General features: G+C 39.2%; 2 protein-coding genes across 6 annotated transcripts in view; one reads left to right on the top strand and one right to left on the bottom strand.

Annotated features, from left to right (window-relative positions):
* The window catches only part of LOC146305556 (B-cell scaffold protein with ankyrin repeats-like), a 29,559-nt gene extending 19,620 nt beyond the window's left edge, over window positions 1–9,939 (bottom strand). The window contains exons 1-7 of one of the 2 annotated variants that reach the window (XM_084712969.1): window positions 9,815–9,939; window positions 8,178–8,573; window positions 4,814–4,956; window positions 4,575–4,737; window positions 4,312–4,454; window positions 2,414–2,528; window positions 925–1,121 (exon numbers count right to left, since the gene is read on the bottom strand). In XM_084712969.1, the coding sequence (XP_084569095.1) occupies window positions 925–1,121; window positions 2,414–2,528; window positions 4,312–4,454; window positions 4,575–4,737; window positions 4,814–4,956; window positions 8,178–8,573; window positions 9,815–9,827 (1,170 nt within the window). In that variant the 5' untranslated portion in view covers window positions 9,828–9,939. The remainder of the gene's footprint in view (window positions 1–924; window positions 1,122–2,413; window positions 2,529–4,311; window positions 4,455–4,574; window positions 4,738–4,813; window positions 4,957–8,177; window positions 8,574–9,814) is intronic. The other variant, XM_084712971.1, reaches the window with a different exon arrangement.
* A 2,932-nt stretch (window positions 9,940–12,871) lies between these two features.
* Window positions 12,872–16,123, top strand: part of LOC146305555 (protein phosphatase 3 catalytic subunit alpha) — an 88,415-nt gene continuing 85,163 nt past the window's right edge. For 2 of the 4 annotated variants that reach the window (XM_084712689.1, XM_084712688.1), the window contains exon 1: window positions 12,872–13,149. In XM_084712689.1, coding sequence (XP_084568815.1) covers window positions 13,089–13,149 — 61 coding nt within the window. In that variant the 5' untranslated portion in view covers window positions 12,872–13,088. The remainder of the gene's footprint in view (window positions 13,150–16,123) is intronic. The other 2 variants (XM_084712690.1, XM_084712691.1) reach the window with 2 other exon arrangements.

The raw sequence follows: 16,123 nt of genomic DNA, 5'->3' as shown, positions 1-16,123 counted from the left end.
GGTATCACCGATTAACCTAATTAAGATCCTGTATCTAGCTTTCCTTGAGATTTTTTCTTTATCTTGGTCTCTTAGTCTCTAGAATTTATTCAATCCATTGCACAAAAAGACTTTAGCAACCAGATTAAGTGCGGAAAAAACTGACTGTCTTAATTGCAACATGACCAAGTTTATGGGGATAAATGAATAATGTGTGCAATAAATTCACTTAAAATGATTTCTTTTATAGCAACATGAGGTTACAGTCTAAATGAGAAGACTAGTTATGTCATTAAGCCCGCTTCATGTTATAGCTAACATTAGCTTGCCTATAACGTTACCATCACAGCCAATTTAACTTGAATTCAAGTTAAGTGAACTTTAGTTTTTCTGGCCAGTTTTGTTGGATTCCTTCTTGTAATCAGTGATGGAAGACAATAGCCAACTTGTGTGAACAGACTGAAGCAAATCTACCACAATGGTGCTGAAAAAAGGAGGACACAGTAGCATACCAAAAGACAATAACCACTGGGGCGACAACCTGTTCACCCTGCTTCTGTCTGACAAGAGATAAGAAGTATCTGCTGCTTCCTTCCTGAGGCTGCGAGATTCCTTAGTTCATCTCCTGCACTCCACCATAAATAAAGGTTTATTTTTATGACTTATTATTTATTCACGTGAAAGTGGGAGAACAAGGGATGTGGAGGGCCCCATTTCTGTGTTTGCCTCAGGCCACAAAAGGACTAAATCCGCCCCTGGCAGAGCCTTTCCAGTGAACCAACATGCACAATAGCATCACCCTGACTCTGTTTGACTTGAATGGAACAGAGCCTTAATTAGTATCATTGGTAACACCTGTGTTTACCCTACAATTTCACGTCAAAATGACTGCCGTGAAAAAAGGTCTACTGACTATAAGCAAATAGCTAATAAGGAAGTAGTTACCAGTGTTTCCCTCAATAAGACGTGAAGCTCTGCATGGCCGTGACTCTTGGCGATCTCCGCAGGAGTCTGTCCGTGGCGATTGGCCGTGTGCAGTGCTCGCTCAGCGCCTGGACACTGCAGGAGCAGGCTGGAGACGCTCTTGAATCCATACTGGGCGGCAAAGTGGAGGAGTGACGGTACATCTGCACGGTGGAGCTCTGATGTGGATAATTGCCAGTTTCGATGAGGTGTGGGAAAAGAATGTTTCAAAATGCACTTCACTGACAGAGTCCACACAGACCTGAAAATGAACAGCTGTGTTTTTTGTACTGATAATTTTCCTAGACAGCAAAGATTACGCCACTTATATCGCTTCCTTTACAGGTGATAACTCGAGGTTGCAATGTGAGCAATGTAACACAATCAGGGGAGTCGAAGAAAGACAGCTTGGAGGCACCTATTGACCAGTTTGTCATGGAAACATTTCCCTGTGCCCTTTTTAGCAGAGTTAAGGATCAATCTCGGTGGCTGATGAAGTCATCAATCTGCCACATAATGAGCCAAGAAATAATGGAGGGCTTTCTCTTCATGGTGAATAATGCACCATGCAACAGGAACACATTCCTACTGTGAGAAGCGTGTTCAGGCCACATTGCTGGTGTGTAAACACATGCTCAGAGAGAAAAGAGTGAATCAGATTGACATGCTGTTTGTGGTGAGGCATTTGCATAAATGTTGCATCATTTCAATTAATCATCGCCTGTTACAACAGTCGCATGTTATTCCTGTATAGATCTGCAGCAACTGTGTGAAGAACAAGTGTTTTCCACACAAGTACACTGTAAAAAAAAAAAAAGAAAACTAAAGAAAACTTAAAAAAAAAAAAAAAGTAAAAGTAGCTGCAAAGCTTTTTTGAGCTTACTCAGCTGAAGGCTAAATTGTTCACTTGAATGTTTTATTAAGTTTGTCATATTTAACACAGCTATTCAGATATACTCAAGTATTTTAGTTAAGAAAACTTAAAGTATTACATTGGATGAACTGGAAACTGTGTGCTTATTTGACTTATACTATCAATGTACGACTCAAAGCTTTATCCAAAGCTTATAAGTCATATATTGTTTTTGATCTATAAGAGCAAGTAGTTTCCAGTTCTTCAAATGCAATTATTCAAGTTCCTAACTTCTGAATTGTAATGTTAAGTTTAACAAACTTAAGATAGCCCATTGACTGAACTTCTTAACCTAAGTTGTAACAACAAATTAGCTCTTAATTAATTTCTTTCTTTTTTACAGTATATAAGGCCTGTGTTTTGGGGTATATCGACTCGCACTGCAATTAAATATTTTACAGAATTCCTGTCGAGTATAAGTTTTATGGTCAGCAAATAGTTCAGCCTTTGCTTACGTGCCCCTGAAAGTAAAAATAAAATTTAAAGAAAGTTTGTGTGGTTACTCAGCAGATGTTTTTCTATGTAAAGTTCAGAGTAAGCAGTCCCACAGCGCTGTACCTCGTTGAGATGTGTTTTCACACTGCAGTCCTTGAAAGCCTCCGGTGGGCATGCCTTCCAACAGCATGGAGGACAACTTCTGATCCAGCCTCTCCACAGAGGACTCCTGAAGAGCCTGCAACCCAGAGAGACAGACAGCTCACAACCAGTCCACTTTTTTGAGGCAAGGCTGCAAAGAAAAAGCAGTGAACACAAGCAAAGTATTGACTAAAATATGAATTTGATGAAGAAACAAAAGCAGCACTTGGAAACAACAGGAGGGTGAGGATCATAAGGTGAAATACAGCCTATAGGGGCACAGCAGAGATGCCAGGTTCAATATAACCACATACATCAGAGTCCAGTCCTGCCAGTCCAGACTTTTAGTTTGCAATTCTCTTGGCAAATTCTTCTTTTGGCATTGCTCAACTTTGCCTCTTCAGCAAAAGAGACCTAATCAAATCAAGTGTTCATCATGGCCAAGAGAAGGCTGAAACCTGCCGTCTCTTCATTTCCAGAGAGGGGACAGTAAATAGCGATGTGCATAAACATCAGCAGAAATTAGCTGATTCAATTTACATTCTGTTTTTCCACCTCTTTCTCGAAGTGGATCGATCATAAGCAGTGTTTTGGGGAGGCGATTGACTAATTTCTATAACTGAGTTGCATAACGATGAGTCACTAAGTAACATAACACATTCAAAGTGCCTCAGAAGAGTTACTTTTATTAAAGAGAGAGAGAGTCGCACAGGATTCAAATGTGTTTCTTTCATCGCTAAATTAATGATTGATAGGATATTTTAATGCATCTGCAAGAAGTTAAAAGTTTAAAGTCTGAAAAAAATGCTCACTGCATAACACTTTATGCAACAATACTTTAATGTTCCATTTACTTTCTTTTTTACAGCATAGTCTTCATCTAATAAATCAAGTTTAGCTATATTAATGTACATCTTTATTACAGTGCTGCTGCTGAAAAGTTTGGCCGTGTTGCCAGCAGTCAGCTAATTTCTCCAGACTACAATTGTATGCACAAAAATAAAACAAAGCCCCTACTACCTCCTATTAAAGGGATACGTCATTTGGGATTGCGCTTCCAGACAGTTTGTGGACCCACAACAAACAGATTAAAGAAAGAAAATCATAGTCAAAGCAGCCAAGTCTGATACGTCCTGATGTGGGTCAAGCTTGAAGAACACTCAAGCATAATGCAGCTCAGCAGCGTTTATGTGTGAGACTCTCCCTGTCAGGTTAAAACTCAAAATTTTCTGACTCTGCCGTTTTGGCCCGTTACTGTGATTCAACATTGGCACCATATTGTTTTATCAGATATTTTAACCTAAATGGAACCATAATTTACAAAACGAACATGATGCTGTATTGAAGAAGGCTTGAAACTAGCAATTGAGAAAATAAACTCCTCAGAAAACTATTAACTAAAGTAATAAGTCAAGTGAGAAGTATGGTCCTTTTCTCATAGACTTCATACAGTCAGACTTATTGTTGCAACCACTGTATTAGAAAGAATGCAAGTTAAAGGCACAGGTCGACTTCACTTTTCAGATCCAGACACTCTGTTCACTATCCATTTTTATAGACTATGGATATGGATCGAACTGGAAAAATACTCAAACTTACATTTCCCATAATGCAACCCAATAGCTTTTATTCGTTTGACCCTGCTTGCCTGGAAGGCTTAGTTAAAGACAAGGTAAATCCACTTTATGTATCAGATACACAGTCATACATCCTAAAATTACCCACAGTTTGTCCCTGATGACATCACCAAGACATTACACAACTAGTTTGCAGGCTGTGTGGAGCTCTTTATGACCAGTAAAATAATCTTAATCTTTCCCATTTAATGACACTCTGATAAGGTACAACAACTAGAATCTGGAGGCCTTTGATGGCTTTACCTGACACATGAAATCCACTGGGTCCGCTGCCCTCGCCAGAAGGCAGGTTATTTCCTCCATGTTGCTGTAGTACTGCAGCTGTGCCTTGCTCAGTGGCACTCCACTGCTATGCACAGTCACTCTTACATTCCCTGCTGGAAAATCTGCAACAGAAAACTGCACAGTGAGGAACTGAAATAGATTTTTTTTTTTTTTTTTTTGACTAAAGACTGTATACATATTTTGTTAGTCATACACTCATTATTTCTTATTCTTTTGTTCACCTGGTGCATTGATGCACAGGATCCGTTCATTCCAGCGGACGGGCTTCACTCTCAGTGTCTGACTCTCACCAGTGAACTCAACCTCTGCGTCGCTGCCAGCCGCCTCATTTTTCAAAAGAATGAACACCTCCATCGAGCTCTGCCAAGCAGACAGTACAGTGAACTGCAGTGTAATCAATGTTAGGGATGCTTTACGAAAAAGAAGAAATGGCTTACTACTGACTAGATGAGTGTCTCACCCCGCATGGAACTCTGGAAGGAACAACCGCAACGCCGGATCTGACACTGTGGGCTCCGGTTGACTGCGTCTGTTCCGCCTTTTGCTCTGATCCTGATGGTTTACGTGTCAGGGGGTTGACATTTGCTGCTGAGGCTGACACACCTACAAGAGATGGAACATTGAACCTCATGCTGAATTATGCACCGGTCATGTCTACAAAATGGGTTTAAGATACCGCAGGTGCATTTTTAGCCACGCTGGCAGTGACAGTGCTGGTCGCTTTGGTCCAGACTGAAATATCAACTTAAAGATCGCCAAGAAAGTTCAAAGAGACATTCAGGGACTTTAGAGCAGTGGCGCAAGGCAGTTATGATGGGCCCAGGGCACACTATTATGTCGGGCCTACAAATGAAAATAAGAAAATATTCATTGGGTTGACTCTTAAGAATATTATTTTGTCATGAATTTACTATTTTACCAAAAGAAATACAACAAAAATACCATGACGGAGATGGGTTTGCCTTTTTGAGGGCATGTAGAGCTAATGGCACCATGTTTACTTTAAATATGAGTCCTCCTTTAAACACAGGTGTATGTTTGAGGTGGCAATCTGAATCTCACGAGGGCCTGTATTCCACTTAACACACGTCACACGCTACGGGTCTCTACAGGCCCACTTACCCCGGGGCGCCTGAACTGTATATTTATACCTCTGCCCCAGAGGATGAATCCCACTGACTTTGCTCAGCCACTGACTATTCCTGCAGCACCGCACATGATGTTCTCATTTGGGTTTGAGATAAATGTCTGAACAACAGCTATAAAACTGCTGTAAAACTTGATACACACTCAAGTACAGTACCTCTCAGGATGAAGTGCAATCTCTTTGTCATTCCTTAACTTTTCACCAGTGTCAGGTGAAAAAGTCAATCATTCATGTTAAAAACATTCCCATTGCCCTCATCTGTACTCTGTGTTTAGTGCTAGAAAATGTTAGCATGCTAACAAATTAAAGTGAGACTGTGAAAGAGTTTAATAGGACAGCTGCCTAACACGATATTATCATCAAACAATACACCTGCTAGCATGTTAACATTGTCACTGTGAATTATATGAACACTTAAAGTTATGCATAATTAAGGGTGTGGCTGTTTTGAGTGGTGGGTACTGTCACAGATGGCTATCTGCTAGGTAGCCGCTTCATTTGTCCAAAAAAAGATTTTTAAAAAAAATCTAAAATGCCTTCATAGTGTTCATCTGTTGTAATCCAAGTGGCAGTTTGTTTGTTTGTTATTTTTCCATTTTTGAGTCAACTATCCCTTTAAGGTTTAAAGTTAAGCATTATTAAGAGCCCAGCCTGATTGACAGGTGGGTACCGTCAAACTGGCCACCTCAGCTCCACTCATGCCCTCTGTCTTTGCCCGTTTTTGGATTAGCCACGAATTACCTCAGTCAGACACTGCCAAAATGGTGATGGCCAGAGTTACCACACTGTGAGCTGTAATTGACGCTCCAGCCGCTTTTAATTATAATGTCTATGGCTGTACTTTGTGTTTAGTGCACTGCCAACTAGCATATGTTAGCATGCTAATGAACTAAAATAAGATGAAAAAATTACACGTGCCTAGCATGATAACACACCACTGTGCATCAGTAACCTCACAGAGCTGCTAGCATGGCTCTGTAGAATCTTAATCATGTTATTTAAAACCAAATGATATTTAATTACATTAAAGTAATAACTCTCTTTCCATACATACTGACACTTTGAGTGATTCAAATGGAAAATAGACATATAAAAGTGCTGTAATTTTCATTTAGTGGTGCCTCACTGTTACCAGAGAAACCAATAATGAAGTGCACTTTCTATCCCTTGTGTACACTAAAACTCGTCAAACACCTACATGTCTGTTGCCTGTGAGCTCACAAACAAACAGCATCATCCTGTATGAATAGGGAAGGTACTTCTGGGTTAAAATATAACTGTTCGTGGGATTCTGGCATGAACCACTTCACTGTATCAGTGCAGTGAAGTGATGCAGAGTGCACTTGAATTTGCATGGCGCGCGATGAGTAGTCAGCGGTGGCCAAAGAGGAAAGACTGGCTATTTGCATCAGATGTTCCCTCTGCACACACACACCTGTTTAAATACAAGCCCCTTCCTCCACTTTATGATTTTATACAAATAGTGCAATTAGGAAAAACAGGGAAGGAGGCAGAGTGTAATTGGCGGGGCAGACGAGGACATGCAAGAGATGCACACAGTGTCACTGTCTCTGCAGCCGGTGTTAAAAAAAATATTGGATGTCAATCTTCAGTGCACACAACTCTCAGGAAAAGAAGTCGGTAAACAGGTTTCCAAGCTGCTGCTCAGGCATTCTCACAAATAATGAGCATTCTTTTCCCCCCCATGCATTTATGGCAGGGGAACAGCATGGCCATGTGAAATTTCTCCTGAAGGAAGGGCATGTTAAAGAGGGTGATTGTGTTCTGGTTTTTCAAGACTGGGTTGCACAGTGTGGCTAAATGTCAGTCTGTTTTACAACAAGCAACATCCCTTACAACCTTTGATATGATTTTTTGAAAGAAATACTCAAATGAACTTGCACTGTTCAGCTTGTCAACACAATTTCTTTCGCTTTAGATAATAAAAGAAATTGTGCTTGGTGTCTTTTTCTAAACTTTATAGACATGGTTTAGAGGATGTTACTCTCAAGTGCCTGAACGATACAGAGACTAATATGTAATCATTAATGGCTGTATGTCTAAGATTTTAAAAATACTTTTTGGGGTGCTGCAGGGTTCTATCCTTGGCCCCTTATTATTTTGACATGTGAAAATCTTCTGACGATACACTAACCTCATAACCTCAGATAATAACTTCAATACTCTAATTCAGTGTGTAAATGAAGAAATAGTGTTGTTTTAAAGGGTTTCAGATAAATATTAGCATTTTATTGTGCAAATAAACTAAACTGGTGTCAACACTAGAACAACCAAGGCAATCACTTTGACGTTTTTCAAATTTATATGTGCAATAACTGTTGAATTGAAAAATACAATGCTTCTGCAAACTAACTTTTCCTACAAGTGTTTGTATTTTTGTTTTATATTATAAATTATATAAATTATAAGGGAAAGAAATTGTGATCATTTTGATGTATTTTGGCCAGCAGCAGTCATTTTGACCACATGGAAATTGCCACTGTTATACTGATACTTTTTGCACAGTTGGAGATTCATCTTGGTTGCTTAGCAACTATCATCATCTCTGTCAACAAAAAAATAAATCATATAAAGCTGAAATCCCCTCACGTATCATGACAAAATGTTCTCAACAGGTGGTCAGAGATATTGGGGGGTCCACAAAAAAAAGCCATACCTTTTCTCACAATATCAGTCACAGTCGACAGGTACTCTTGAGCATCTTGTTCGCTGGAGATCAGCAGGCACTCGTCGCCGTTCAGGGGGACCAGCTCCAGCAGCGGGGTCAGACTCTCCACTCCGCACAGCAGCACCACCACATGAGCTGCTGGACTCAACACGCGGGCCAGGAAGAAGCGCCGCATCTGGCACAGGCCCTCCAGCATGCCTTTGGAAAGGATCAGGAGCTTGCAGGTGTACTGGGCCAGCCTGAGGAAGTCGTCCCGCCGACTGGACGCTGCAGCGATGTCATACAGGCAGATCTCGGCCTCTGAGATTGGACCAGTGAAGACTGAGTGCAGGTAGGTGGCCCACTGCTCTGCCTCTGTCTCATAGATGATTAACAGCTCCCCAGCTACAAGAAAAAGGCATGTTTTTAAAAATGTGTGCAGAATTCACAATAAATTCACTTCACTATTTAGTATTCTGTAATACAGACCAGGTTGCACCAAGAATGATTAAATTCATCTAAGAATAGTTTTACAGTTTAGCAAAATGCAAAACGCTAGCTAAAATGTCAACATAAAAAAGTTGTATTGTTAACTAGCCAGATAAAAAGTTAACAAAACATTACACTGTGGCCACCAACTTTAAAAGTTGTCAAAATGTTACGTTGTTTGTTAGCTAGCTAAAAAGTTAACAAATCTTTGCATTGTTTGCTGGCTAGATAAAATGTCAACATAAAAAGGTTGTATTGTTAGCTAGCTTGGTAAAAACTTAACAAAACATTATATTATGGCTACCAACTTCAAAAGTTATCAAAATGTTTAATTGTTTACTAACTGGCCAGAAAGTTGGTTAGCCTAGTTAGCATATCATAATACCTCGGCAAGAAAATTTGCATTTTACAAACTTGCTGGCCAAATCATCAACTGAAGTTAAGAAAGAAGAGATGCATCATAAAACCTTTCACTTTCTTCGGGGAAAAATTACTATTTCTCAGTCCATCTCAAAAAGGCAGCCATTTTAAAAGGTTATCCTCCTCAAGTGTAAATTTAAAGTTAATCTGGAGTTCTGCTGCAAGAGAATTAGATTTAATCTGTGTTTTAGAGTAAAAACTGTGAAATTAGTTTTAAACAGGTTTAAATGTAATCTTTCTTACCTTTAAACTAATTAAAAAGTTTGACGCAACATAATTTGAAGTTAAACTGTGATTTAATCAGGTTTAAAAATGAACTCTGAACTGTTGGTGCAGCCCAGCCGTAGAGTCTCAGTATTTAGTATTCAATGGAAAAAAAAAAACCACATCATATTCCACCTACCTTAATCGTACATTTAGGCGGCATAAAATATATTTATAGCAGACAAAACTTTTATGCAGCTGACTCACATAGTGGAAAAACACTTTTGGTGTCACTCTCAGTCTGTCATATTAATATCTAACACACTGTTATAAGTTATAAGTTATAAGGATGTTGCTTTTACACTGACACCCAAAACCAATAATGCCAATATTAATTAAAATGTTGCTTTGAGCAATGCAAGCAATCATAAATAATCAAGACTCTTGTATTAAAGCAATTAATCATTTTCATTACCCCATACTGTATGTGAAGTAATGAATTAATGAATAAATAATGAAAAGTGACAGCTTACCTGTCTGGCTCATGGCTGCTGTGCTGTTTGTCTGCAGGTCTTCTTCCACAGTGACATGGAAAACAGCGCTGCTATTGTCAGGGGGAGCTCAGATAAGAGGGAGTTTCCTGCTACACCAAATTTTTTTTCGGGGAGGGGGTGCGGTGAGTGTAAAGCCCGTACTCTGCTGTGGTGACAAGGAGGAAGCTCGGATGTGGGGTTTTGCTCTTCAAAAATAACTTTACTACAACACCAGTACAATGGCAGCAATTCCATGTACTTTAGTCACTGGAATTTTCATGCAAATTCAATGTGGAAAATTCCCAAAACTGATTATCGATTTGGACACAGAGAACTTCAGTCTTGCTGTTGACATGTTACTGGTACTGACACAACCAAACCTGGCATGCAAAGTGGGGAGTTATAAAAAAAAGTCGTTAAAAGTCAATGTTTAGATAATGATTATTCACTGAAGAACGGAAGAGGGCGGCGCAGTAAGATGATAAAACAGTAATGTTGTTTTTCAGCTCAGAAATTAACTTTTGATGTGGAATTTTTCAAGTTATTACTTATTTTCTTATTATATAACTTTATGTGTTTCCATGGAATAAAAAGGTGTAAAAATAAACAGTTTGTTTTTACTTTAAAAACTTTGTGTGTGGTTTCCTTAAAATTTTAAGTTGACTGAATGAAGACAAGTTGAGGTGATTTTTGTAATTTTGTCAATGCAGACAACATAAAACTGTTTCCACTGAATTTATAATTATATTATTTATTATTATTTTCATCATATAATTTGTTTTACTTTAACTCTCAAACAGTGCATGCTGGGAAGTCTGCCAATATGGTGAACATGTTTCTTTTAATTTTATATGATTTAGTCCAGTAAATATATTGCAGATTTCTAATTTAAGCTAATGAGGAAAGATTCCACTAAATTCTAGCATGTTTTCTTTATTTACAGTGAATGCAGTAGAATCAGTTTGATCTGAAACTGAAATAGAAACAGAAAAAAAAACGACTGATGAAAACTCTCATCTTCATGATATGACACAAAACAGGCACTCTATGTGACACTATATGTGAGGGGAAAAAACAGCATTTAATAAACACAAAGGTCGTTGTTTAGCAGACAACAGGTGATCAGGGAGGGAAAAAAAAAAAAAAAAAACTTGAGTCAGAGTTTAATTAAGTCTGCAGAACCAGAGCGCCAGAACCTGAGGCGTGTTAAAACTAATGATCTGGTGTAAATGTTTCCAGTACAGGCGGAGATAAAAAAGCTGTGGGATGATCTGGCCTACTATGCAGGCACACACAGTCCCTCATTGAGAGAGATGCGAAACTCGGGGCTTCATTAACTGCCCCCACCTGCCAAACAACTGACTCATACCGCACCACTGTCTCGCTAATAGCAGTTTGCCACCATTTCTTCCTTTGAGCAGCAGTGGGGTAACTGAAATGTACAATAGTTGAGAAAATGAGCAGGTGAAAGCTGAGGTCTTGTTCATGCAAATTGCTGTGGCTGTGTACAGTACCTGGTGACTCACCAATGACAGATCACTCTGTTCCCATGCATGCAGCTCCGCACACTTTCGCTCACAGTCTCTGCATGACAACCCTGATCTAACCACAAAGACAGGACATGAAAACCTCTCCTGGATGTGTGGCGAGCACAGCTGAACGGAGCACGTCGTCTCCAGCAGACAGTAGAGATATCAAAGCCTTTTCTCAAGTGGCAACGTGGAGATACATAAAACGGCTGGTTAACTATGACCTCTGTGAGATATTGATGATGTTATCACCAGTGTAAACAAACAAAGCAGAAAGTGCCAGTCTTGTCCTGGGGATGGTGCTGGAGGAAAGGACATGGGCCGATTGAAATCAAAAGGGATTATCTTCATGGTAGCATGAATATTCTCTGCATATCTTATGGAAATTGGTCCAACAGATTGTGAGATATCTTGTGTGCAGCGTCGGGGTTTTATCTAGAGGGTGGCACTGGAGGAAAGTTATTAAACAAGCCAAAGTGAAAGATCACGGGTCACAAAACCTACGTGGAATCATCCTCAGGGAACTCTGAAAATCCGTGGCAAATTTCATGGAAATTTAGCCCTTAGCTGAAGTTCAAGATGTGTTTCGACTTATTGTTGTTGACTGAAAAATGGGTAAAGGGCAATATCTATATTTTCCTACGTCCAGTGGTGTAAATTCAACTGTTGAGTCTGTTCATTGTTTATCTTGTATATATTGTTCCTATTTTTTTATATTTCCTCTTGTTTATATTCTTCCTATTTTTTATTTATTGTTTGTTTGTTTTTGTATTGATGCCGGCAATATTTTTCGAGCCACTTTGCTGCTGTAACACTGTGAATCTCCCAGTTGTTGGACCAATAAAGGATTTATCTCTTATCTTATCTTGGTTTTTATCTCATAATTTTTGTGTGTCTGTCTCATAATTTTGGCTGTTTATCTCACACATGTGTTTGCTGGTTTTTAGAACAAAAAAAGAAGAGAAAGAAAAGCTGCCTATATTTACAGAAATGTTCATTAACATGTGTCGTCTTTTTAAATAAATAATTAAATAAAATTAAGACTTGGGATGAGAATTTTTCTCTTTTGTTTTATGTTTAACTTTTTTCATTTTCAGGTGTAAATTGATCTGCTGCAGGTTTGTGCTTATTATTTTGTGCTTGCTCTTGATGGGAACTATCGGGTCTCTAAATGATATTATAAGAAGTGGTGTGGTCTAGACCTGCTCTATCCTGTATGATAAAACTGACTTGACTGATGCTGAAAATATATTTCCCAGGTCCAAATTCATATCTATCCAGATTTTTTTTGTGCTGAATCTAAAAAAACCTTCTGTTTCTTGTGCATACCCAGCTAAAATTTTATTATAAGTTATTCGTACCAGTTATTCATACCCAGGTCAGATTGACACAGAAGCAGCCCTTTGATAAAAGTGAATCCACAGGCGGAGTGGCAGCCTGCCGCTCTCCGCCAATAGGAAGCGCCGGTGTGAGTTGGGGGGCGGGTCTTGCGCCTCAGCACGTTTGAGTGCGCACTGCGCTCAGACAACTTGATACAGAGTAACAGTAAATCAGACAGAGCAGCTCCTACAGCACCAGCAGTGAAATTGTAACCCTGTTGCAAGTATTTTTGGCCGCTGATAGGACCGAGTGAGATCACTGCGGTCTCTTTTCTCGGATAGTCTCAAGAGTTGTTCGGCAGGAGCAACGCAGGGACCGTTTTCACTCTCTTTTCTCCTGTATCTCAATATTATATCACACTGGAAATGTCCGAAAACAAGCCGAATGATGAACCGAAGTTATCTACGACGGACAGGGTGGTGAAATGTAAGTGTTAATTTCTCGAAACGACACGCTAACCACGGCTTCTCCCTCCGCTTCTGGCCAGCGAGGAGCAGACTGGAAGAATTCACAGTCGTAGCAGCAGCAAAGCAGAAGCGGCAGCAGAAGCAGCAGCAGCAAATGTAGTCGAAAATTGTTTGCTGGCTATGGAGGAAGAAGGGTGTTAGCCGAGCTATGACAGCAGCAGTAAACTAGGAAGTGAGGGGTAACTCCAGTTTGTGGAGCTTAGCGAGAAATCTTCTAGAAATGTGTCACAATCCGCCTGTGAGGCATGTCTGTACATACACTGTTTTCATTAGCAGCGAATACAGCCAGCAGTGTGACAGATGCACGATCATTTGATTCAGTGTACAGCTTTACAGTATGTATGCAGATATTGCACAACCATTGCATTCAACCCAAGGGCGATTTTCCCTCATTTTGCATGCATCACCTAGCATAGTTTTTTTTTTTTTTTAACCAAACGCTTCTTTTTTTTTCCCCCTCTCACCATTGCATAATACTACTTGATGTCGCCCGTGTTTTGTAATCTCACATTTGGGGGTGTTCTTCATCGTGTGCCATATGTGCTGGTTTCTTCCTGCCTTCTGTGTGTTTACAGGTCTGACATTCCACCTTTGCAGTCTACCATAAGAATGCAATAAAGATCATAATCGAGTCGACCTATCCCCTTGAACACACGGAATAGGAGCAATGAAGCCTGCCTAGTTTCATGTCAGTTGACATCTAATGTTGACTTGAAGGCTGCACTCCACTTGAGTTGCAGTATTTAAAAAGAACCTTTTTTTTTCTGCTTCAGGATATGAGCAGAATTCAGAGGCTTTTCTCAGAGGACGAGATGACAGAATGTGTTTGTTTGTGCTGGCTGGCTTTTCGATCCAGCACTGCTTGCAACTAGGGATGCACGATAAATATCCGGGCTGTTAAATTATTGGCCGATATTTGTATATCATAACTGTATCGGTCTATGTTAGAGCTGGACTGATATCTGTCAGATATTGGCCTAGTACTGGAACATAATGCAGATAGTTTTATTTATTTTTAGACAACATTTTATGTATTTGATCCTTTTTTTAACTCAAGCAATTCTATTTGTGTTATTTTATAGTTATTTATAATTATTGAAAAATACTACTGACAGTTTACTTTTTCAGTGCCCTGATTTTATATGTAGAAATACAGAATATCTGCCCGTATATCAATGTCAATTTTTTTTTCTCTCCCAAAAATCCACATCTCCATTGGCCCAAAAGATCCGGTATCAGGTCCTAGTTTATATTGTTATTGGCATATAATAGCCAATAAATATCTTCTGTGATAATATGTGATTTGACAGGTTATGTCAAAGCATTTCATTTGAATTCACAGGCAAATTGCTCTATAAAAGCTGCAGTACATTTCTGAAGTTTTTGATTCACTTTACCAGAAAAACTGAATGAACGTTTGAAGACTGAGAACTTTGTTTTTGTTGTAATAATGATGTCAGTTAGTTTTGCCTCCGTCAGAGCTATGCGGGGATGCAACCAAGGATTATTTTCACTGTCAGTTAAACTGCTGATTATTTTCTTTATCGTCCTATTAGTTGTTTGGTCCATAACATGGTGAAAAGTGTCGATCAGCATTTCCCAAATTCCAAGATGGCCGAAGATATTCAGTTTACTCTCATAGAGGAGTGAAGAAACCAGAGAATATTCACGTTTAAGAAGGTAGAATCAGAGAAGTTTTTCTTTTTTTTCTAAAAAATCACTTAGTGATTAATCGAAAATCAAAACAGTCGATGATTAATTTAATAATAAATAAATAATTGCAGCTCTAAAGCTATAGAATATCAACAGCTCACTACATCTTAAACTTTTTTACCCTCAGATGTGTATAAACTTGTTTTTAAATAAAATAATCAGTCATCTTATCAGTATAAAGCCATGAGGAGCAGCACTTATCTGTAACGGATGAAAAAGAATCATACCGTGCATCCCTACGCAGAATGTGTTTATTTGAGCTGCCTGTTTTTCCTTTTTTTTTTTTTTTGATTCAGCACTAGTTGCAACCATTATCCTCTCCAGCTCCAGTACATCGTCCTAACAGACATGAGCAGCGATCACAGAGTGCACAAGCACAGGAGGCAATTGTTGAGGTTTTTTTTTTTTATTTATACATGTTAGGTTCAACTGGTTGAAATAATCACATCATTGATGATCATTAAACATTAAGATTTGGTTGAGGAAGTAGGAAAGGGCAACGCTACAGTGTTCAAAAGACCATGACTGGAATCACTGACTGTACACTATACTGAGCTGTGCATCACTATCGCAAATACTGTATAGTTCCACTTCACTGCTCGTGCTTGTGCCATTTGAAACAGAACAAAAAAATGTTCAACACAATTGCAGCCATTAATTTTCTGTAGCAAGCAAGTACCGAGCTAAGCAGTTGTGTTATGGCTACATTTTACTCAGAAAATGGGGTTGAGTGTTAAAAGAGAGCCACACCATGTCTTGGGTGCTTTTGTAATGAATATTTGAAGAGATCATCCCCCTACAGTCTCCACCAACTTGAAGGGTAATGAAAAATAGATATGACATGTATGGGTTTTGAAGAGATTTAACAATATCACTGGGAGACTTGGCCGATCTGAAGCTACTTTTTCCCTTTGTCACGCTGAGGAGATGCCATCGCACCGCAGGTCTCTATACTGTATATTCTCTCCCTCTGCTTAGTGTGGGTCTGCTATGGTCTTAATCAGGTTAAAATGTATTGATTAGTCATTAGAGAGGCTGTCAGGGAATCTGAGAGCCCTCTTTTAAACCTGACGTCGAGATCAACAAAGTAATTTAACTCATTATTCATTCATCAAGTTTCAAGGAGTCGGTGTTTTGGTAATGCATCAGTATTATGACAACACAGACGCTGGCTGTGTACAAAGCACCTCTCCAAAATAACTGCAGGCTATAGGTGTGAA

Source organism: Lutjanus erythropterus, chromosome 23, assembly GCF_056507025.1.
Source record: "Lutjanus erythropterus isolate fLutEry1 chromosome 23, fLutEry1.hap2, whole genome shotgun sequence".
NCBI classification, from domain to species: domain Eukaryota; kingdom Metazoa; phylum Chordata; class Actinopteri; order Lutjaniformes; family Lutjanidae; genus Lutjanus; species Lutjanus erythropterus.
Note: the sequence above shows the minus strand (reverse complement) of the source record. Positions and strands in the feature narration are given on the sequence as shown.